This window comes from Gossypium hirsutum, chromosome D01 (genome assembly GCF_007990345.1).
Source record: "Gossypium hirsutum isolate 1008001.06 chromosome D01, Gossypium_hirsutum_v2.1, whole genome shotgun sequence".
Lineage (NCBI taxonomy): Eukaryota > Viridiplantae > Streptophyta > Magnoliopsida > Malvales > Malvaceae > Gossypium > Gossypium hirsutum.
The window spans coordinates 5,111,785-5,128,948 of NC_053437.1; the positions used below are offsets into that span (position 1 = coordinate 5,111,785).

A 17,164-nucleotide genomic window follows, 5' to 3' on the forward strand; every position below is an offset into this window, starting at 1 on the left:
TAACAACATTTCGTGTATCCTAATGGTTGTGCCACTTGCCATGCACCATTTTCTAGAATAAATAAATAAATAATCTTTTCAAAAATAATTAAAATTGTCAACGAGATTGGGAAAATAGGAATGAGATTGGAAGTGCTAAACGCATGAGAAGCATTCCTTTAAAAAAATGGTATCTTCATCAAAGGGTTTTAATTTAGGATTTTAAAAAAATAATATTTTAAGTTTATAAAACTCTTTTCTCACCACTGAACGATGAATGTGGTTAGAGAGTATACATTATTGAAGAAGTGAAAGGATTTTAGGTGATAAATATTTCGATGTTTTTTTTAAGGTAATTCAAACATGGCTTATCCAATTTCCACATCCTTTTAATATTTGAAAATTAAAAGTTTACCTTATTTTTTTGGACTTAGTTTCAAACTTGGGTAATTCAAGTATGTAAAGTTCTAAAAAATTTAGTTTATGAATAGAAAATACTATTTAAATTGAATCAAGGGAGATAACTTTGTCGATTCCATATCTCATGGGGATGTCCAACGTCATCTCTCTAATACTCATCAATCTATTTTGTATTCATTTCTTTCTGGATCATTTGATATATTCCTCTCTCTCTCTTTTTTTAATATATATGTTTTGTTTTTTATTTATAGTTTTTAGATTTTTATATCTTTTTTTATCCAAACATGAATTTTTAAATTTTTTTAGACATTTAGAATTAAAACTAAATTGACAAATTTTGTAACTGTTGAAGGCTAAATTAATTGAATTTATAGAATTAAAAATAAAATGACAAATTTTGTGGACATAAAGAGCTTTGAATTTTTCAGATTTTATACCAAATTGATGGGAATGTGTAAACATTGATGAGCTAAATTTGTTATTAGGTCAATAAGAAAAGATCACGTCAACTTTCCGTCACTCATCTAACGAGAGCGTAACTAAAATATTTTATTAATTCTTAATTAATGATTCTTAAACTGACGCTCGAACCTGTTGAATCAAAAGCCGATGATTTGATCAATTCGAAAAGCGATCCTATTATTAAGGACAATCAACCCTTTTTATCTCTAACATCATTGACACTTGTCTTATACTGATCTTATCGTGATTAGTTACTTATGGAACAAGATAGCTTTCTAGATAGGTGATAACGTGCGGTTCTATACCTAGGAAAGTGTTGCACACAAACAAGGTTTTAGTTTAATAAAAACGACCGAGCAAGATGAGAATAACGAAGCCTACTCTAATCCAATGAAATACAAATAACATCTAGCAACTTTATTATATTTTAAGATGTATATCATGGTTTTCATTTTATCACAATATTTAGAAATTGTATCAACACTGCTGCATGGACCATTTGGCATTGTCGCCCATCAATACAACATCGTAATTGAAAATTAGAATTTCCAGAAAGGAGATGACTTAGTAGCTGATCAGCTCCAGTAAAAATAATATGTGGAATAGGTAATCAAGTTTTAATCTGACTGTCTATAAAAAAATGATTAATTTGACTTAGTAGATGGTTGGTGCAAATCTCTTCAACTAAATCAGAATAATTTATACCATGTGTACGACATTAATTTTACCCAATTGAAGTAAATAAATATGATTGCATAGTTTGAATTTTTGTTATTTTAATCTAATATAATAATATTTAGTCAATAACTTTTTATTGAAGTTTTGTGTTGACATTTTAGTGACAATGCTAATTTATAATAACTGAGCTTGTATTGTTCAAAGAATATAATCCGTTCAAATGTTATACCCTTGCCGTACATACAATGACATTGTTTTAAAAACCAAAGAATTAAGGTTAATCGAGTCTTAACTCTATTGGTATAAGTATTGTTGTCAATGTAGGAGGACGTGAGTTCAAGTGTGCTGAAGCGCATTATCATTCTATTTATGGGTTGTGGAGGGGCTTTGGGTAGTTCTAGATATTATCTAACCAAAAGAATAAATATGACCAGAACTTATAGTGGGATTATTCTGTTTTTTAATAGCTTCAAGCCATCAAGAATACCCCATAATTCTTCATTTAATATAGAACATCGACTCAAATTCCTGTTGTACCCAAGTATCCAACCCCCGTGCCGATCTCTCAATATCCCTCCAGCAATAGCCAACCCAAACTCTAACTTCATAGTGTCGTCGGATACGATTAATATTTTAATAATCTAACTATTAGATTTACTAAAATATTTGTATTTGTTATGCATGTAAATTTTTGAGCCAATCTAATATCTCTATCACATTGATTTAAAATATTGTCTTTCTCTCTCTAAATTTAACTATTGAAAGTTTTTTTTTATATATATAAAATGAATAGTTATAAATTTTCAATTTATGTCAAACTTGACATGTATGATCTACATGAATGGAGTATGTAATATGACGGTTAGATTATGAAAATATTAATTGTATAAAAGGTTAGAGAAGGGTGTAAAACTACTTGAATCTAGACCTGTTCATGGGTGGGGCCACTCGGCTCTGCTCGAAGGCCCGTCCGAAATATGAGAGGGTTTGGGTAAAAATATAGGCCCGAAAAATGAGCTTGGATAAAAAATAAGGCTCATTTAAAAAAGGGCCAAGCCTCGATGAGGTATTTTTGGCCTGGGCTCAACCCGGCCCAAATTCACTAAAGGACAAAAAAATATGTCTTTTTATTAATATTATTTTCTTATTGTTTTCTCCCTATTTTGTTACCATTTTACTATTATGTTAATACTATTTTGTTGTATTGTTTGGATATTGTATAAAATTTATTTTCTTGTTAATTTTGTTATTATTTTAGAGGCATTTGCTTGTTAAGTTGCATCTATCCTAGTGTTATTTAAGTATACATATTTTTTTAAAATTTATTTTTAATTTGTTGGGAAATATGTATTTTGATGTTTTTAGTATTTTTGATGTATTATATTTATTTTAAAATTATATAAAAAATAATATAAAAATTAATATGGGCGGGCCGGGTTGGGCCCAAATTTTAACATTTTTATCCGGGTTGAGCTTGAGCAAAATTTTAGGCATAGCAAACGGGCCTAAATTTTTAGTTGAGCCCGACCAGGCCAATGCACACCTCTACTTGAATCCTTCCGCTAAATTAAGTTATTGAAATTTTATGAATTAAAAAAACAAATGAATAATAATTATAGTAAAATAAATAGTATAAAAATATTAAAAAAGATTTCATTATATTTGTATAAAATTATACATAATTTTAATGAAATAAAATTATGAGGAATTTTGGAAAATCTGTGAAACTCGAAAAAGGAAACTAAGTCATTAAAATCCTGGAAATTACCAACAAAATTTTAAATTCTCAATATATTGACCGAAACAAATAAATTTATTTTAAAAATATTAATACAAATAAAATCCCTCCACAAGTCACTCACCCATAGGTATTTGAATAGTAATCTCAATGGCAATATTTAAAGACTAATTTGAGTGCCGACCTATCAACTTCTAAGGGACAAAGCCTCCAAATTACAGTTAGGCTCTTCTCCAAAATTCTATGATTTACTAAAGTAAAATAAGAAACGCAAGAATTGCCGGCATTCACACATATCGTTTTATTTAAAAAAAGCTGTTTTTTTTTAATCCACCACCAACTCTATTTAAAGCCCGAAGTTGTGCAACAACAAACACAAAACCATCTGTTTTTCTTTTTTTCTTTATTTTTAAGTGTCAAACCCCACAATTGTTGAGGTAAACATTGTGAAGAAAAATGGAAAAACAAATGATATTTGCATGGGCAATGATATTTTGCCTTGCCATGGCCCCAGTGTATGGCCAATACTACTCCAGAACTGTTAAGGCAGGTCCCCGGGTGGAAAAGATTACCCACCTCCACTTCTACTTCCACGACATTCGCAGTGGCAGTAACCCTACTGCATTCCTGATAGCCAGTCCCAACATCACCCAGGACCCGCCCTCATACGGCACCTTGTTTGCAATGGATGATCCTCTAACTACAGAGTTTGAACTAACATCCACGCTCGTCGGAAATGCCCAAGGGCTCTACTTAGCATTGAGTCGAGACCTTACCAAGTTTTCTGCAGTCTTTTACGCTGATTTTACTTTTACCACTGGCAGGTTCAACGGCAGCTCCTTCAGTTTATTCTCACGATTTCCCCCCACAGATGTTGTTCCTGCCCCTGGCACAATTCGTGAAATGGCAATAGTGGGAGGGACAGGTAAATTTAGGATGGCCACAGGCTTTGCCCTCCTGCGACCCACTTCTTCAAGCAACACGGTCGGGGATGCTAATGTCGAATTCAATGTTACTTTGTACCATTATTAAACCCAATTACAAAATATTGAAATCCAACGAATAAGATGAATAAAATGTTGTATTCCTAAAGATTATATTTAATGTATTGTCAGTAATCAATAAATCATAATTCATCACCTCATTTTCAATCTTATTGTCATTGTTTTAAACTCAATTTATATAATTTCGATTTTGGAAATTTTATAAATTGTTCTAAACTCCTTTTAATTCACCATGGACTGCAAGCAGTATCCGACTTCCACAGGAGACAATTCCAAGATCTTTTATTTTGGTTTCATGTTACCCCAATTGTTAAACAAGTGCAAAACGATATGAATAATAGCATTAAGGCAATCAATGATAATTGTTGTTGTGTGAGAGTGTTAAATATGATGGGAGTATTAATTTTCAAAAAAAGAAAAAACCCCTCTCATTTGTATAATTATCCAATTTCATCCTTTTGCTTCAATTCAACTTTAATCTTAAACCTCAGTCATATACATTCATATCAATTGAAATAGGAGATAGTGAGTAAAATAATATCTCTAAATTCATTCCAATAAAAATTTCAAGATTTTAGTAAACCCCAACACTTTATCAATTCCATGTTGATACACAAGAAGGGAGATGAGAAAATTATAATCATGTCTAAATAATTCTTTTAGTATATATGAAAAAGTCTTCCAACTATTTTTTATTTTACAGATTAATGATATGGCAAATTGTAATTTATTGATGATGCATGAAATCTATGTACTAACACTGCATATCAAATATAATTCCTTATTTCTAGTTCTCCGCCACAACATCGATTAAAAAATGATATCATTTAATTATGCGTTATCTTTAATTTTAACATAGCGATTTTAATTTAGTATTTAAAAGTAATATTTGAAGTTTATAAAATTATTTTATTCATATATAAATACGAAAAGTTCTAACATAGCTAAGCTAAAATTTCCAATGTCTAATTGATGTCAAAAATGAGCTCATGATAAATATTTAAAGAGTTTGAGTGTGATGGCCAAAATAGAGTTTGAGTGCAAGACACACCAACTTTTAATTAAAGTCGTGACAAGAATTATTAATTAATTGTTTATACTATATAATTTGGTGTAAATTATAAGAATAGTCATTCAATTATTTATTTGATTCTATTTTCGTCATTTAATTATTAATATTTTAATTTAATCACTCAACTTATTAAAATTAAATGTTTTAATTATTCTCTCGTTAACTGTCATTAACTGAATGGAAATCCCCTACCTGCAACCTCTTTCTAAAATCATGCCACGTTATTATTATTTTTAAGTTCTTAGATAACCTTTGATCACCTTGGGAGCTTTTGTAGGCTCATTTAAAGCTCGGATAAGTATTTGAATCATATTTTGAGTTTATCAACATTAATAAAAATGTTCAATTGAATTGGAGTGATTGTAGTTGCTTCGGCAACGTATATGACATCCTAGTTTGACCCGACAATCGGGTCAGGTAAAGGAGTGTTACAATAATTACTTGTGTAATTACTCCAATTCTCACCCTCCAGTAAGAATTGAAAAGTATAATTGGGGTGCTCCAATTACACTTAATTCAATGGGATTCACAAATTACAATGGTTACTCAAAGATGGCCACCATTATGTAATTACAAACAACTATACCAAAATTCAATGACTAGGTGACTTTTCAAACACTACGTAAAAATTTGTTTTATTTAAAATAAAATATTATTTTTTCGATTATGTTGAATTAATTAAAACATGAAAATTTAAGTAAAAACTTTTAAAATCATGTATATTTATATGAAATTTTTTATGTATTAGTAATATTTTATTAATGAAATAAAAATTTAGTGAAGAAAAATTTTCAGATCTTATTAATTAAGAACATTTTGACTAAAGATATATTAATATTGTTATGATTTTTATAGACATAATCAATGTAAAGTTTTGATTAATTTTTTTTATGAAAATTAACTATAAATGACTTTTTCCACTTAGATATGTCAACACTTGTAAAATAATTTTTCCACATTGAATTGTTACCTAATTCAAGACTATACCTTGTAATATACTACAAAGTATTTATATATTGCATAATTGTAAATATGACATATAAAACATCACATGTATCAATTTAAACTTGTTTGATTGTAATATATTTAAAGTTGAAATGATTTGAATTTACGAAAATTTAATATTTTTTAGTGAATTATAAGAAGGGGTAAATTTCTAACAACATCACGACTAATGTAACTTAACTTAGATCACACTTGAAACGATAACATTCTAACCATTAGATCAACACGTAACATTGATAAAAAGTCAAATTTGAAAAACAGTTCAACTTGGGAGAATCTAAACCCAAACATAATCAGAAATAATGGGAATTTAAATACAACCGTACTCCACCTCATGAGCACCCACCCCCCCTTTTACAACCTCTAGTAATGAATAACAGTTACATTAAGCTCCGCAATTATAGTGGTGTCATTACGTGAGTAATCCTTAAGTTGTGCAAACCCTTTGGCCATCCTAAATTTTCCTCTCCCTCCGACCACCGAAAGCTCACGTACCGTCACTGTTGTCGGATTCCTTGAAAACATGCTTATAGAGCTGCCGTTGAACTTACCCGTGATAAATCCAAAGTCCCAGTACCAGAGCAGGTTTGTTGTATTTGTATCGGCTATGAGGATCCCAAGCCCCTGAGCATTTCCGATCACCTCTGAGTTATCCTCAGGACCAGTCTTTAAGATATCATCAAGGGCAAATATGGTGCTAAATGGCACTGATGAATTGTTATCGCTGCTTGTGATATTAGCCTGAGCTATCATGGCCACCGTAGGGTTGCTGCCGCTGAGAAACTCATGCAAAAAAAAGTGGAGATTGGTGACTTTCGGCTCCTCGGGATCATATGGCAAACTTTCTGTGTAGTATTGGCTCTGCACTGATACGCTGAAGAGATGGAGGATTAGAATCCAAGTCAGTCTTTTCATTCTCTATGCTCTGATAATTGTATGGCTTATTGTCGATGTAATTTTCAACAACAACTCCGCTGAGAAAAATAGATATGAAATAATTTGTCCTCTGTCACTGTTAAGAGGAAATAAGATTGAGGCAAGGATAATTGTTTCTACGCTTTGGCCAAAATAAATAGGAAATTTGGGAACTTATGATCATAATTAATTAATTATATCAATTATTTTAAAATTTTATTATAACATTTACAAATCGTATGAAGACTGCTGTATGTGCCATTTAGTATAGTCGCCCCAATCTGGATCAAAATCAAATAAAACATTGAATTTTAAAATTACAATTTATAGAAAGCAGGCGGCTTAGTTGCTCAGCAACAATAAAATAATAATATATACGAAATTTTTAATTAATTAAATGTCATACTTTATTTGTTGAGTAAATTTATATGTAGAATTTGTAAATCAAGTATTGATTTATCTATCTATAAGAAAAATATTAATTTGACTTAAGTTAAAGTCTTGCCTCTACCTCATCTTTTTTTTTTCTAGAGTGCTAATTATTTTTAATTAACTAAATGTAATGCTTTTATTTTGTTGAATAAATTTATATGTAGAATTTGTAAACAAGTATTAATTTTTCTATCTATAAGAAAAATATTAATTTGACTGAATTTAATGTCTTGCCTCTACTTTCTCTCTTTCCCTTCTAGAATGCAAGTTAGTCATGTCTTTGGGCATGTTATTGTCTTGTTAGTCAAGTTTCCCATGGATCTTTAGAGCCTTTCAATACAGGATAAAGAAAAGTCTGAATTGATTTTAGATTTAAGGAGTTTGTGGTGGATGTAGATTTTCAAGTTTTGGAAGTGGTTGACTAAGAGTTAAGCCAAAGTGGTCATTTCCATCATCATTGTGATCATTTGTAATTTGTCATATTTGAAGTTAGCAAGTTTTGAAATAAAATCTTTTGGCTTTGAATAATGTTAATATTGTGGAAATATGTAAGCTTGAATCTGACGAACAATCCATTTGAAGCAACTTACCTTGAAGATTAGATTAGATCGGATTAAGTAATCGAGTCCCTTGGATTGTAGAGATTAGATCGGGATAATATTGAAGACAACATCAAAGAACGTATCTCCAATAGTTAACTTTACATAATATTGTATCTTGCTATTTTATAGCTATTGTTTATAGAGATTTGATTGTAATTGATCTCTAGTATGTTAGCAAGTCTCAAAATTCTATATATTCAAGAGGCTTGTATACACTTATGTACTGAGTAATGGAGCACCTAATTGTTCATCTATGAATGTATGTTAAGAGTGCATTTGAGAGAGTAAACAAGTTGTGTTTATTACCTAAGTTCTTCAGGGGAAAACTTAGAGGTGAATGGTTTAGGTCTTTAGATACAAAAGTGAGATTTCTATACCAAGGACATGATAGAAATTGAATAACTTGTTGTGTTGGGGATTAAAGATAGTAAATTTACTTAGCTAGACTCTGCGGATATAAGAAAATCGAATTATCTAAACAATAATTTGTGTCTTTTGATTACTCTATTTTTCAATTTGTTCATTGTAGTAGCAAAAAAACTGGCCACTACAACTAAGCACTTTCATTCAAACACTTAGTTTCTAAGCAATTAGCAAATGTTTAATTCAACAATTAGTATCAGAGCTATCTGCTTAACATAACTATTGGTGTTTCTTAGTGTTATAAAATTCTAAATATGGAAGGATTTTCAATTACTCCCTCTTATGTAGGATGGTGTCAACTATGCCTATTAGAAGGTAAGGATAAAAGCCTACATTAAGTTTACTGATGAGAAGGCTTAGCACTCCGCACTTATTAGATGGCAACCACACATGATCAAAACTAGATTGGGAGATTAAATCAATAATGATAATTTTTTAAAATTTTAACATTTTTACAAATTGATACATGAGTTAGCTAAATCAAGTTCTTATGACTTTAAATCTATAAATTTTTTTTAAAAAAAAGAGTTAAAATTTATACCTAAATCAGTTATTTTTAAATGTACAATTATCACAACCTCCATTTTATTTAAAATTTTTGAACTAAAAATTTTAAATTAGTTATAATTATTTTAAAATGTGAATTTAATAATATGATAAAAATAAATAATATTATCATCGCTTCAAAAATTTTTCCAAACTCATATATATATATATATATGTGCGTGTGTGTGGGGGGGGGTCTATAGAGCCCATAACTAATGAAGTGTTGTCCACAGACAAAATCATGGTTTGACAAAGTTACGACTAAGCGAGATGAGAGAGAGGAAGCCTACTCCAATGAAATACAATAAAATCTATTTAACTTTTATTATATTTTAAGATGTATAGATAATTATATATGTCACTGTTTTAATTTTATCATAATAATTAGAAATTATATTAATATTGTTGTATGGGCTGAAAAAGTCCTCGGTTTGCACTTCATTCCACTATTGATGTATGTATTATGGATGGAACAATAAAACTTGGTGTGAAGCCATTTAAAAACAATCTCGTCTTATCTTTTGTTGGAACAAAATCTAAATAGAATTAAGAGTGTTTGTAAAATAAATTTAAAGTGCAAGTGAGTCAAAGAGATAAGTAACGAGAGAATTGACACACAATATTTATAAATATAGTTTAGATTCCCAAATCTTACATTTGAGGAGTTGCACTCAAAGAATAATTTTATTTGCCGATTGTTTGGATTACCTATTGGTTCAAGCTCAATCTACCCTTATACAAATAAGTAATTGAAACCTAAATCTCTAAACATGGAGTGTTATCCCAAACGACTTTCCAAGACATGTCGATCAACAGCCTATTAATAGGCTTTCCAACGTGATCAGCAACCAGTGTTTTAATAGCTTGAAATACTCCTTTAAAGGTTGAGATTATCACATTAATGATCTTAAATATTTATCACATAAAAACCTTCATAAATTATTCTTTCAACGGCTCCAAAACTCTTTTAAAAGATAAGGATAAGAAAAATCATTTTTTACACTTTAAACTTTTCAATATGATTAGTTAAAGAAGTGAAGAATCCTAGCCAAACACCAACTTTTGTTTTCTCAAATATGTCACTGCTTTGAAGGCTGGAAAAACCAATCATCATGAGGCTGAAACATCCCAAACATTTGTTGGTTAAAGAATAATTACTTGTAATTATATTAAAAATAAATAATAATATAATATATTGTCTCAAAATTTACAAATAGTTTTAATAAAATAAAAATTTAAAATATATATTAAAATTAAATCAGAGGAGTTCTGAAAAATCCCCTCTTAAAAATATTAACAAAAATTTTGCCGATTGATTTATAGTTCGATTGGCATGGGTTTGAGTGTGCTGAAGTAGATTATCCTCTTATTTATGTGTTAGAAAAGAATTATGAGTAGTTGTAAGTATTGTACTAACAAAAATTTAAATTCTCTAATATATTTATCCCAATAAATGAAATTATTTCCATAGCTTCGAAAAGTTTGATTCCAGAAATAAATTAATTTCCATCACTTTGAAAAGTTTAAAACAAATAAAATCTGCCCACGAATCCGTAGTCCCTACCTCAATTACATTTAAATAATAACCTCATGTGGAAATTATATTTGGTAATATTTAGAGTTTGAATGCCGGCCTACCAACCTCCAGTGACTAAGACTCAAAAAAGAAAAAAAAATACCTTCAGTTCTCCAATCACAATTAGACTCTTGTCCAAAATTTTATATTTTACAAAAATAAAGATAAGGAACACAAGAATTACCCATATTCACACCGAGATTTATTCAAAAAAAAAAACTGTTCCTCCATGTCCAGCACAAATTCTATTTAAAGCCCCAAGGTGTGCAACATAAAGCACAAAACCAACAATTTTTATTTTGTTCCATTATCTTCATGTGTCAAACCAACTATTTTTAGGTAAACATTGTGAAAAAATATGGAAAGCCAGATGACACTTGCATGGGCAATTATATTTTGCCTTGCCGTAGCACCAGTGCATGGCCAATACTACTCCAGAACTGTTAAGGCAGGTCCTCGGGTGGAAAAGATTACTCGACTCCACTTCTTCTTCCACGACATTCGCAGTGGAAAGAACGCTACTGCAATCCCGATAGCCAGTCCCAACACCCCCCAGGATCCGCCCACATACGGTACCTTGTATGCAATGGATGATCCCCCCACTATGGAGTCTGAACCAACATCCACGCTCATCGGAAATTCTCAAGGGCTCTACTTAGATTTAAGTCGAGAACGTACTCAATTTACTGCAATCATTTATGCGGATTTTGCGTTTACCACTGGCAGATTCAACGGAAGCTCCTTCAGTTTGTTCTCACGCTTTTCCGCCGCAGATGCTCCTAGCACAATTCGTGAAATGGCAATAGTGGGAGGGAGAGGTGCGTTTAGGATGGCCACAGGGTTTGCCCTCTTGCGAGTCACTTGGAGCAACACATGGGGGATGCTATTGTCGAGTTCAATGTTACTTTATACCATTACTAAACCCAATTGCAGAATACTGAAATTTAATAAATAAGGGAAATAAAATAGTATATTCCTAGGGCTTATATTTAATGTACTGTTTAAAGATTCTTGTAATAATTATATGAATATAATTAAAAATAATTATAATTTTATCATTGTTAGTGGTTATCTTTCTCTCTCCTCTTTTGAGGGTCCATTTCCATATTTATAAAATAACATTTTTTGATGTGACGTACTAGATTTAAATAAGTTCTATGCTTGTCAATATTTATCCTCCTCTAGGATCAACACGCATCCTCTTAACATGAGTTCGCCATCACGCTAATGAACTGTGTGCTAGCAAAGCTTTCAGAGAATTGTGTGATACGCGAATTATATAATCATAAGCAATAATCAATTAGATCGAGTTTAATCTAATAGCAGGTCGAATCAAGACAGATTGATTAACAATATGACAATCATCTTTAATCTTCATCACTTAATATAATTGTCGTACAACATTTTGATTTAATTCTTATCGAAATTAAATCCTTTAAAATGAAAACTATATCTAACAAGGTAGCTATTTTTTCTTATTCTCTATGCAGTCCAATTTTGTTAAAAGTAATCAATTAAAGGTTTCACAGAACTCTATTTATATAATTTGCGATTTGGGAAATTTGTGGATTATTCTAAACTGTTTGTTAAAGGCCCTTGGGTAACTGATTCACCATGATTTGCAAGTTGTAATTGCAAGCAGTATTTGACTTTATTAGGAGGCAGTTTCATGTTACCCTGTAAAACCATCTAAATACCAATTATATGTGATGAAGACAATTGATTATAATTTTTTTGGCCGTAACAATTGAATTGCATCTTCCTAAAAACGTGCCTCAAAATCCATGACACATAAAAAGACGAAAGCAAAAACACCTCTCACAAATTAAAGATTGAATTAGGATTAAAATAAATGAACGATACATTCATTCGTCATTAATATAAAAATAACGATAACGGTAAAATTAAATATTACAATAATATTATAGCGCGAGGCTGAACATACCGCATCAGATTGCTTATTAAAACCCTAAGTCTCTAAATCAAAAGCCCCGTCGCAATTAATTTTGATCCATCCCTCCAGAGGCTTGGACCAAGCAACTTTGGACAACTTCTCCTATTGCAATTGTCTGTCATTAACAATTCCCTGAGCATCCATAAACTCCTTAGATGCAAATAGGATGCGCCGTATAGTACAGTGAATATCAATATTCTTGCCTTCCATCAAGAATTCACAACCAAGTTTCAAAAAAATCCAACAGGTATACAAAATTCTAATCATTAATACCTTGTTCTGATCCCAACAACTAACCTAGACTGGACTGATTTAGATATATCAACCTAGATAGGACATGAACTACAAACAAATAAAGGTAAGAAGATAATAGATTTCCCTGCCTCAGACCTCTAGATAGTAGTCCAACCATGTACAAGTGTAAGATCAGTGGGTACATAATTGATTCGCTATTCTTATAGTTTGCCCTAGTTTTGAGCTCAGAGGACTAACTACTAGACATTAAAGATAAAAAGGACTTGCAAATTTTGTTACACTATATGGGATAAAATAAATGATTGGAAAGTGCAAGAAAAAGCTAAAAAAAACTAATAAAAGAAAATAAAGTCACGAAGAAGAACATGACAGCCAACCACCTCTCTAAATCCATTCACTATTATTTATTTTTTTCTCCTCTTTTATTACATTATTATTTACTCAATCATTAATCAAATACGTAATGTATAGATTGACCTTGAACTTGACAAATTTTCTCCTACTGATCTCTAATTTCTTTTTAGATTATATTGGTTCATAAAGTTATAGCATCTGTTATATAGATTAATCTTTAAAATGACACCATTTATTTTTATTTTTATCTTTTTACATTTGTTGACGTAAAAGAACATGGGACTGACACGTGGAACAATAAAGAGACAACATATAGATTCATCTTTAACTATTCTTTCACAATGTTTTTTAAAACTTTAAAATTTTGAAAAATAAAAAAATTTTGTTTAAAAAATAAGAAATATATAAATTATAAAACTTCAAATATATATAAATCGAAATTGAAAATAAAAAAGAATATATAAATTGAAAATAAAATAACAAAATTAGTGAAAAAGTCAAAAAAATTGTTTAAAATTCAAAATAAATAAAATTGGTTCGATTTTTAGTAAATTACAAGAAATTGTAAAAATATAAAATTAAAATATTTTAAATATTAAAGAAATAAAAATTGACCATTTGACGTTTGTTAACTCCTTATTAGCGTCGGTTAATGTTAGTTAAGTTTGGTAAACTTCAGTTAACACCCGATCAAATTCTTTTATAATATTTTTAAAAAATTGACTATTTTTTATATTTTTATATTTTTTTGTTATATATTTTTAGATTTTAAAATTTTTTTATTTTTTTATTTTTTAAGTTGAATTTTTAAAGAGTAAACTTTTAAATGCTAAATTTTAACGTTAATTTTTTTTATTTTAAATTTTTATATATTCAGTTTTTGGAGTTTTATCATTTATAATATTTTTAAAAAAATTTAAAATTTTATTAATTTTTTAAAAAAAATTTAAGGTTTTTTTTTTAATTTGTTAAGAGTAATTAAAGATGAATCCACTTATGCTCTCCTTATTTCTCCAACCTGTCGCCCCCTACTTGTCCACGTAACAGATTCTCCAAAAACAAAGTGTGTTAATGTAGGGATGAATTTGTGTAATGCATGCCAACCTTAGGGCCAATATGATTAGAAAAAACATTTAGGGGTTAATGGTTGCCGAGTTCATAGGTTAGTCTATATATTAATCCTTAAAAAACTAAAGGTTAACAATAGGAATGGATTTGGTGTTAATCATATGGATCGATTTGAGTAACAAATGCCAACCTTAGGAATCAATGTGATAAAAAAATATTAGGTGCCAATTTGAGAAAAGTGCAAAGCTTAGGGGCAAATCTATATATTAAACCTTGAACAAATCACTTGTGTTTTTTTTTTCTCTTTTAAGAATTTAATTGAAGTCGCCGGAAAATCACAGGCTTTATCACCAGAACACATTTCATCTCTTTTTCTCTCTTCTCAGACCAACTTTGACTTCAATCAAATTTCAATCAGCAAGAATTTGCTTTGAAAGCATAGAGAAAACTCCTTTTTTGGGTTTCTAAAATTGTGAGATTTTGGGCTTTTAGAAGAAAAGTGGAATGGGCTGTGCTGGATCGACGCCGGCCGAAGGAGACGGTGAGTGTATTTTACTTTGTTTTTTCTTCTGGTTTTTCTTGTTTGCTGAGAAAATCGTCGGGAAAGTTGGAAGCTTGAAAAACAATGACAACATCTTTGATTTATTTGAGCACAAGAAAACTTCGGAGCTAAGCTAGTTAAATGGTATATTAAGCAAGTAAAGTTTCTGATATTTCCAAAGCAGCTAAAAGGCTTCCGCTTGAATTCCTTTTTATTTTTTAAATTTTTGTTTCAATTTATAGTGTTTTTTTCGTTCATTTTAAGGGATAGATAGCATTTTGGTTATTCAATTGTGTGATAATTATAGTCTCTTTGTTTTTTTTCCCCCTATATATGGATGATATATAAACAAAAACAAATTATAATGTTGGAGCAATGATTGAAATATCTATCATCTATATATTCATGTAACAGCTAAAAGATTGAAATTTCTGACTTATTCCTTTTCATAGTATAAATGATGTTGTTATGGACTGAAAAAAGAGAAAGTAGAAGAAAAATGGGGCTAAATTTGGGATGATGATTTGAATGTTCTATTATTAGTACTCAATTTGTTTTCCAAATGTTTCTGAAAATTTTCTAATGTGTTCCATTTAGCTTTTTCAATAAAGAAAACTTGCATTTTTGGAGTTGCAAGCAACTACATTGTTAATTTATTTATTAGTATTTTTCTATTGTATCGAGATTCAATAGTTGAAAGTTTGGAGATTGATGATCAAATTATGAAAAAGAAACAGGACTAATGCCTTGGCTGCATGAAATGGACTATATAATTATATATTCATTCATGTTGTTGTCATATGTATGACAATGGATCAGTTTAGCACAATTCATAATCGTATAGGAAACTTTATCTTCAGTCCAAAGATGGTCTCACATTGCGTAGAGAAGGGATAGTGGATGCTAGGATTCTAATCCGGGACTTGCTGAATGCCTCTTAAGCATGGCTATATAAACCGATTAAGTGCTGGATTCTTATCACGTAGGAAACTTTTTCCTAGTTTGAGCTCCAGGCATGCTATCTTCAAAAGAAGTAGTGCTTGAGTGTTTGGGTGGTTAGTTTCTTTTTACCATCCGCTAACTAACTTACTCTTTCTGGCAAACATGCTGTATGAAATCATGCCTTTAGATTTGCATTCGAAGTGTATGTGTAGTAAATGATATAGTGAACTCTTTTGGCTCTGATAGGGAATGCGAAAAAGATCCGCAAGCCAAAGCCCTGGAAACATCCTCAGCCGATAACCAAGTCTCAACTTGAGCAGATGCGTGAAGAGTTTTGGGACACTGCACCTTCCTAAATTATTCTTCCAACGGCTCCAAAACTCTCTTAAAAGATAAGGATAAGAATAATCATTTTTTACACTTTAAACTTTTCCATATGATTAGTTAAAGAAGTGAAGAATCCTAGCCAAACACCAACTTTTGTTTTCTCAAACATGCCACTGCTTTGAAGGCTGGAAAAACCAATCATCCATGAGGCTGAAACATCCCAAACGACCTAAGCAAAAAATTTATGTTTGTTCTAACAGAACATGGAACGAGCAAGTAAAAAAACCGAACAATATTCTCCCCCTCGACATTTTTGAAAGAACCCCATAAAAAATGATTAGCACACAATCCAAATAAGTTAAATATCAAGAGAATTAAAAAATGTCTTCTCCTAAGAGGTAAAACCATGCTCGATCATACACTCCCCTATCAATATGTTTGTTCATCATATAATCAACTAAGCATGCACCAAGGTCATAAATAAATAGTACATCAAGCACTTGCTGCAAATCTTCTTTCCTTTCCGAGTGGTCCTTTTTATATCATCTCTACAAATAAAATATAAAGTTACCAACCATAAATTTAGCACAATATATTGCACATAATTCTTAATATGATGTATCCCAAGATCTACTCTCAAGTCATTAAATATAATACCATATTTTCACCCAAACTTACAAAGCATGGACCGATTCCATTATCACAAACTGAACACCAATTTGACTGCCTATAAAAAGGATATTAAGTTGACAGAGTATACAGATGATGAGAATCTGTAATCTTAAATTTACGACGTTAATTTTACTCGGTTTTAGGATTCAGTATTCGACACCTTCCGTAATTGATAATGCTTTTATGGGGGAAAATGCAA

The 17,164-nt window shown here is 30.4% G+C and overlaps 3 protein-coding genes across 3 annotated transcripts; 2 read left to right on the plus strand and 1 right to left on the minus strand.

Annotated features, from left to right (window-relative positions):
• The first annotated feature begins 3,733 nt into the window (after window positions 1–3,733).
• Window positions 3,734–4,309, plus strand: LOC107923464 (dirigent protein 15). The gene has a single exon (XM_016853660.2). The coding sequence runs from the start codon at window positions 3,734–3,736 to the stop codon at window positions 4,307–4,309; it is 576 nt and encodes a 191-aa protein (XP_016709149.2).
• A 2,264-nt stretch (window positions 4,310–6,573) lies between these two features.
• Window positions 6,574–7,401, minus strand: LOC107923463 (dirigent protein 4). Its single transcript, XM_016853659.2, has one exon. The coding sequence runs from the start codon at window positions 7,271–7,273 to the stop codon at window positions 6,722–6,724; it is 552 nt and encodes a 183-aa protein (XP_016709148.1). The 5' UTR covers window positions 7,274–7,401; the 3' UTR covers window positions 6,574–6,721.
• Window positions 7,402–11,210: 3,809 nt separating this feature from the next.
• LOC107923461 (dirigent protein 15) lies at window positions 11,211–16,322 on the plus strand. The gene is made up of 2 exons (XM_016853658.2): window positions 11,211–11,670; window positions 16,213–16,322. The coding sequence occupies exons 1-2, from the start codon at window positions 11,211–11,213 to the stop codon at window positions 16,320–16,322; spliced, it is 570 nt and encodes a 189-aa protein (XP_016709147.2).
• The last annotated feature ends 842 nt before the right edge of the window (window positions 16,323–17,164 follow it).